At 40.7% G+C, this 6,924-nt stretch overlaps 1 protein-coding gene across 1 annotated transcript in view; it reads right to left on the reverse strand.

Annotated features, from left to right (window-relative positions):
• Positions 1–4,326: 4,326 nt before the first annotated feature.
• LOC132851482 (carbohydrate sulfotransferase 8-like) overlaps positions 4,327–6,924 on the reverse strand; it is an 89,537-nt gene continuing 86,939 nt past the window's right edge. The window contains exon 4 of the mRNA XM_060878387.1: positions 4,327–6,924. This exon is cut by the window's right edge and continues 690 nt beyond it. Coding sequence (XP_060734370.1) covers positions 6,472–6,924 — 453 coding nt within the window. The 3' untranslated portion in view covers positions 4,327–6,471.

Consider the following 6,924-nt stretch of genomic DNA (forward strand, 5'->3'; position numbering starts at 1 on the left):
GCCTGAGATAGTTCGGATAAGCAGGTAGAAAATGAGTGAGAGAGAGAATAATCTAAAAATTGAAATAAAACAAAATTGAGCTTATTTTATTTATTTTTTTTTAAATGAAAACAGTATTAAATTACATTTTTAAAAAGGATTCTAAGGAAATATATAAATAAATAATACATCTAAAATGAAATAAAATAAAATAATATATTTTTAATTTAAAAAAAAAAAATTAAATTAAATTATTAAAATGAATTCTAAATAAAGAAATAAATAAATAAATAATACTTTTAAAATAATAAAAATAATATAATTACAAAAATGTAAAAAAAATAAAATAAATTATAATTAATCTAAACAATTTAATTAAACCACTTGAGTCTTATAACACAGCGGTCCTGACAACCTTCGGAAAAACAAACAACAATGTGTAGTTCTGCATTGTTGCTCAAACTGATGCTCAACACTGTGCACTACTGATGTTATATTTGAAGCTTAAGCATCTCAGCTTGAATAGAAATTCGGGAAAATCCATCCACAAATGAAAGTAGCTTGTCATTTTTGTTGTTCTACAGAATATACGGCTTGTCTGAAATAATCTCAGAAAGACTCGGGTCATGGAGTCACATCAGCGGTCATCAGTGTCCCAGTGTGCAGGGAATCAGAGCCCTTAAGAGCTCCGGCTCTCGGGGAGTCTCGGGAACTTTGGAGCTGATTGAGACTCAGTGTGAAGTACACACTCAGGGTCACGTCACGTCACACACGTCTATTTTCCATCTCACCTCTTACCCAAACCTCTGCTGTACGGCATGTGCAATAATTAACACTGAATATGACATTTTTGTGAGTATTTATACTACAATATATTACAGTTTTAGTGACTCTCCCTTTCAGCATTAACACTGTTTCTAGTGTTGTGTTTAATCCTGAATCGATGAGGCCTTAAACAGAGACCAGGAAATAAAGCTTTATTTACAGATGAAACATCTAATCTCTCTCTCTGTCTCTCTCTCTGTCTCTCTCTCTCTCTCTCTCTGTCTCTCTCTCTGTCTCTCTCTCTCTCTCTCTGTCTCTCTCTCTGTCTCTCTCTCTGTCTCTCTCTCTCTCTAGCACACTCTGTCTCTCTCTCTGTCTCTCGCTCTCTCTCTCTCGCACTCTCTCTCTCTCCCTCTGTCTCTCTCTCTGTCTCTCTCTCTCTCTCTCTCTCTCTCTCTCTCTCTAGCACTCTCTGTCTCTCTCTCACACACTCTGTCTCTCTCTCTCACACTCTGTCTCTCTCTCTCGCACTCTCACATTTCAATTCAATCTGTCTATCTCCCTCACTCTGCCTGTCTCTCTCTCTGTGTCTGTCTCTATCACTCTCTCTCTCTCTCTCTATCTCACTCTTTCTCTCTGCCTGTCTGTCTGTCTATCTCTCTCTGTCTGTCTCTGTCACTCTCTGTCTATCTCTCTCTCTCTCTCTCTCTCTCGCTCTCTCTCTCTCTCTCTCTTTTTCTCTCTCTCAATTTCTATCTCTCTCTCTCTCTCTCTCTCTCTCTCTCTCTCTCTCTTTTTTCTCTCTCTTTTTTTCTCTCTCTCTCTCTCTCTCTCTCTCTCTCTCTCTCTCTCTCTCTCTCTCTCTCTCTCTCTCTCTCTCTATGACTCTCTGTCTGTCTCTCTTTCTCTCTGCCTGCCAGTCTGTCTCTCTATTGCTCACTCTCTCTCTCTCTCTCTCTCTCTCTCTCTCTCTCTCTCTCTCTCTCTTTCTCGCTCTCTCTCTCTATCACTCTCTGTATGTCTCTCTTTCTCTCTGCCTGCCAGTCTGTCTCTCACTCACTCACTCTCTCTCTCTCTCTCTCTCTCACTCTCTCTCTCTCTCTCTCTCTCTCTCTCTCTCTCTCTCTTGCTCTGAGTGCATGCACGTTGACACATTTTTTTTCTTGTTTAACGTTTAATATCTTTTGTTAGAATTATTTTTTACTTTTGTTGTTTCAAAGACTGCAACTGATGTTGAACTGATTATTACACAAGACAGTATAAAGATAATGTTCTTGTTTTACCGGAAAATACAGACAAAGTAATGATGGAAACTGTACATAAAACATATAAAGCAGAAAAGAAGCAGATTGAAAGTGCTAGTGATCTCACTGTCCGTGTCACCACTGAGGGTAATTGGGTCAGGAATAATATTATTATTAACAATATATAATAATAAGAAGAAGAATATGAAAATGGCACAGATTTACAAGTATTTTCTGGACTTGAACAAAACCAAGGCTGCTTCAGGAGCCTCTGGTACACGGGGCACGTCTGGACGTCAGGGACCCATCACTGTCACAGTCTCTCTTCACGTCTGGTGTCACCACCCTTAAACACCTGGCTAGTCCTCACCTAAAGAACACTGAGGAGTAGCTGCTCGAGTAGACAGGAAGTCAAAGAGGGTAGTGAGCCAGCTGCTCCGAAAGTGGACCCCGATCATCTCGCGTGAGGAGAGAGAAATGCTAACAGACTACTGTAGTGGAACTGAAAGCCCCGACTCAGGGGACCCTTTTCCTGAACTTGCACTGTATGTAGACTGTGAGCAAGAAAACACTGGACACATTTTGGACTGTAAAAAAACTACAAAAATGAACTTTTTTAGTGTCTCTGAAAAAAACAATGTACAGAGCATGTGTTAAAGCTCTTAATTAGAGAGCAGACACACCCTGGCGCACCCTGGACACACCCTGGCGCACCCTGGACACACCCTGGCACACCTTGGACACACCCTGGCGCATTCTCGACACACCCTGGCACACCCTGGATACACCCTGGCACACCCTGGATACACCCTGGTGCACCCTGGCGCACCCTGGACACACCCTGTCACACTCTGGACACACCCTGGCACACCCTGGATTCACCCTGGACACACCCTGGCACACCCTGGATACACCCTGGCACACTGTCCTCGGTTTGAGTGAGGTGGAGCATCCAGAGTAGAACTGGAGATTAACAATGGAGAATTTTACATGGTATCATTGCAGTAAATGCTTTTATCTCTGTTTTGTGTCTCCAGGCCAGTCACTCGTGTCCTTTCTGCGACCAAAGACAGACAATATTTCATGATTTTACAGAATATTATAGACTAAAGTCCCTTTTTACTCTTTTGCAGAACATTTTTAATGTTTTCAAAGAAAGTTTTTCAATGAAAATATTTATCCTTGGTTTTAAGTACACGCACAAATGACGAGCTCGATGCCAGCTGTTAAACTTTGTGTAAAAATGGGGATTTACATCAGTCGAAACTATGAGGTTGGACAAAAGGGCTGTGGTGATGTAATGGTCTCTGCAGCTCTGATAAAGTCCAGAATTCTAATCGATTTTGTGTTTTATAAAAAAAACAAAAACAAAGAACCTTCCTGTCTTTGAGAAACCCCAGTGTTGTAGAGGAGCACTGTGTCGTGTTGTTAATGAACAACTGCAGTTGGCACATACATTATCTTAGCATTTATTTATTTAATGATAGATTTTTTAATGAATGACAAATTTTCCCTATTTATTGTTGTCTTTATTAGAGACATTGTAAATAAAAGTTTTATCAAATTCTGATTCAAAATCAAATTCAAATATAAAAAAATATAAAATCAAATTCAAAATCTCTCTCTGTCTCTTTCTCTCTGCCTGTCTGTCTCTATCTCTCTTTGTCTGTCTGTCTATCTCTCTCTGTCTGTCTATCTCTATCACTCTCTGTCTATCTCTTTGTCTCTCTCTCTGTCTGTCTGTCTGTCTATCTCTCTCTCTGTCTCTCTCTATCACTTTCTGTCTGTTTATCTCTCTCTCTGCCTGTCTCTCTCTCTCTCTCTCTCTCTCTCTCTGCCTGCCTGTCTGTCTCTTTCACTTTCTGTCTCTCTCTCTCTCTCTCTCTCTCTCTCTCTCTCTCTCTCTCTCTCTCTCTCTCTCTCTCTCTCTTCCTTTATGACCCTCTAATCTAAAATCTCTATGAACAAGACAAAAAAAATCCTTATAATTAAGGGACGGTTCCTTGGTGTGATGATGATGATGATGATGATGATGATGATGTCATGATAATAGGACCATCTGTGACAAATCTACATCTAGCTTTATTTTCCCTGTCGAATGTCATGAATGTTATGAATGTTATGAATGTTATGAATGTTATGAATGTTACTTAGCTGTGTTTAATCCACGGTGCATCATGTAGCACCATGTATTCAAATTGTTAGATTGTGGAGAAAGCAAATAAAAAAAGGCCACAAGCGTAAAAGATAAATGCATAAATATTTATTAATAGACACTCAACATAGAGAGAAAGAGAGAGAGAGAGAGAGAGAGAGAGAGAGAGAGAGAGAGAGAGAGAGAGATAGAGAGAGAGAGAGAGCTTCACCACCTGAAGAATGTCTTCCTGATTCACGCTGCTTTATTGGCAGTGTAAAAATAAGGCAAAGGGCATCATGATGACACATCTGTATTTGTGTGAACTGGTAAAACACATCTACATTCACTGTACCATCATCTTCATACCGATAATCGGTGGAGGGAGCGGAGGAAGAAGAAGAAGAAGAAGAAGAAGGAGAAGAAGATGGTGAAGAAGATGGTGAAGCGATCAACACACAGCATCTGAAACACTACAACAGTATTGACACGTCGCTCATAAAACACACACGTCTGTGCGTCTTACACACGCAACGTGCGCTTCTTACGTACTTCATACACACATAGAGTTCTGTAATTATATCCATCTTTAATTATTTGATATAACAATTTTAATACGTTTCCATATACCATAAAGCTCTCTTTAGCGTTATCTCTGATTCTTTTGTTTTTTAAATAACGTCACTAAGAAAATATCGTCATCTGGTTATACACAGCTGTAAGGATGACCCAGAGCCACAAAAACAGGGACAGGTACTGCTGAGGTCTTAAGAAAATAAAATACAGGCTTATTACGTGGTTTACGACATGTATCATTACACCATTATACCACTTTAGTTCATGGATTACCAATTCGAGAGCTCTAAAGGAGACGTGGAGGTTAAACACTGATTCAAGAACGTAGCGTTTAAACCATACGAGGACAAAATTAACATCAGGGGTGTGAAATGTCTGAAACGTGGGCGGCGTCCTAATCCGGACAAGCATTGACAAAATCTGTTCTTATTTAAAATCTCCTGGAGGACCGTCGTTAATTTGGAATATTTGAGCTCGGTTAATCCACTAGGGGGTAAAGCAGAGCAACACTCAGTGCAATAAAGTCGGCTACTTACAAAATGTGCTAAAGTCTGAGTTCTTCATTTGCATTGCGAGCGAGAAAAAAAACTGGACTCTGATCCATGTCTCGATCAAAAAGAACCGGTTTAGGGGATTCACAGCGAGGGGTGAATACTTTTGCAACACAATGTTTACATGTTTGATTTGTTAATAAATTTGCAAATGACTAAGCCATCTGCTTCAAACACACACACACACACACACACACACACACACACACACACACACACAAAACGTTTTGGTCCGACCCACTCCACTTTGAACTAAGTGTAACATAACCTGTTGCCTAAATTAAGCCAATTATCACACACACACACAAACACACACACACACACACACACACACACACACACACACACACACACACACACACACAAAACGTTTTGGTCCGACCCACTCCACCTTGGACTAAATGTAACATAACCTGTTGCCTAAATTAAGCCAATTATCACACACACACACACACACACACACACACACATACACACACACACACACACACACACAAAACATTTTGGTCCGACCCACTCCACGTTGGACTAAGTGTAACATACAGTAACCTGTTGCCTAAATTAAGCCAATTATCACACATACACACACACACAAAACTTTTTGGTCCGACCCACTCCACCTTGGACTAAGTGTAACATAACCTGTTGCCTAAATTAAGCCAATTATCACACATACACACACAAACACACACACACACACACACACACACACACACACAAAACTTTTTGGTCCGACCCACTCCACCTTGGACTAAGTGTAACATACAGTAACTTGTTGCCTAAATTAAGCCAATTATCACACACACACACACACACACACACACACACACACACACACACACACACACACACACCTAAACCTAAAGCTTACTTATACAAATACATAAAAAAATATATAATACTCTGAATGCCCTTTTTACAAAACGGAATATTACAGTTAGGCTGATGCTTTAAGTGGTGAAAGTGTGCGCTCTACAGAGAGGGACGTTACTTTTACACGATGAAATACGATAAAACAGTTGAGAGGGAATCGATCTAAAAGGTGAGAATCTGTCTCTTCGGAGACTTTCGTAATGTTTCGGATGTATCTGATGTTTAGATTAGAACTACGCCATGATGCAGCATTTTTAGCAGTTAGCATGAGTTAATAATATATAAATGCGTAAGGTTCTTCTACACCCTCGACTGTGTGACAGTTTCACAATGACAGCCAAGAACATTGTCAATACAAGTCTTCAAAGGGTTTGGAGTAGTTGAACATCAGATAGTCCATGTAGTAGAAGTCATAAGCCCTCTGCCTGTCTGAGGCATTGAGCTGTGTGAAGTAGTGCCATGTGATTTGCGTGGAAGTTCTCGCAGCTTCAGGGTTCCTGTCCTTGAACGTGGGGAACGTGAGGTTTTTCGGAGCTCCTGTCCTGCGCAACAGGAAGTTGGCTTCCTCTTCCAGTGTCTCAAACTTTCCGATAAAATCGTAGTCAAGCAAGCACGGGCTGCAGAGCTGGCTCACCGGCTCCCAGTGTATGTCCATGCCGACGGGACGATGGACGTCCAGCAGGTAGCGAATAAACTCTTGGAAGGTGACGCCGCTTCCGGTCCTGAGTGCTGATTTGGATGCATTTACCCTGTACTTGGAGATGATGGGCTTTCCAAACACAGGGTGGTAATATGAGTTGGG

Source organism: Tachysurus vachellii, chromosome 9 (genome assembly GCF_030014155.1).
Source record: "Tachysurus vachellii isolate PV-2020 chromosome 9, HZAU_Pvac_v1, whole genome shotgun sequence".
Lineage (NCBI taxonomy): Eukaryota > Metazoa > Chordata > Actinopteri > Siluriformes > Bagridae > Tachysurus > Tachysurus vachellii.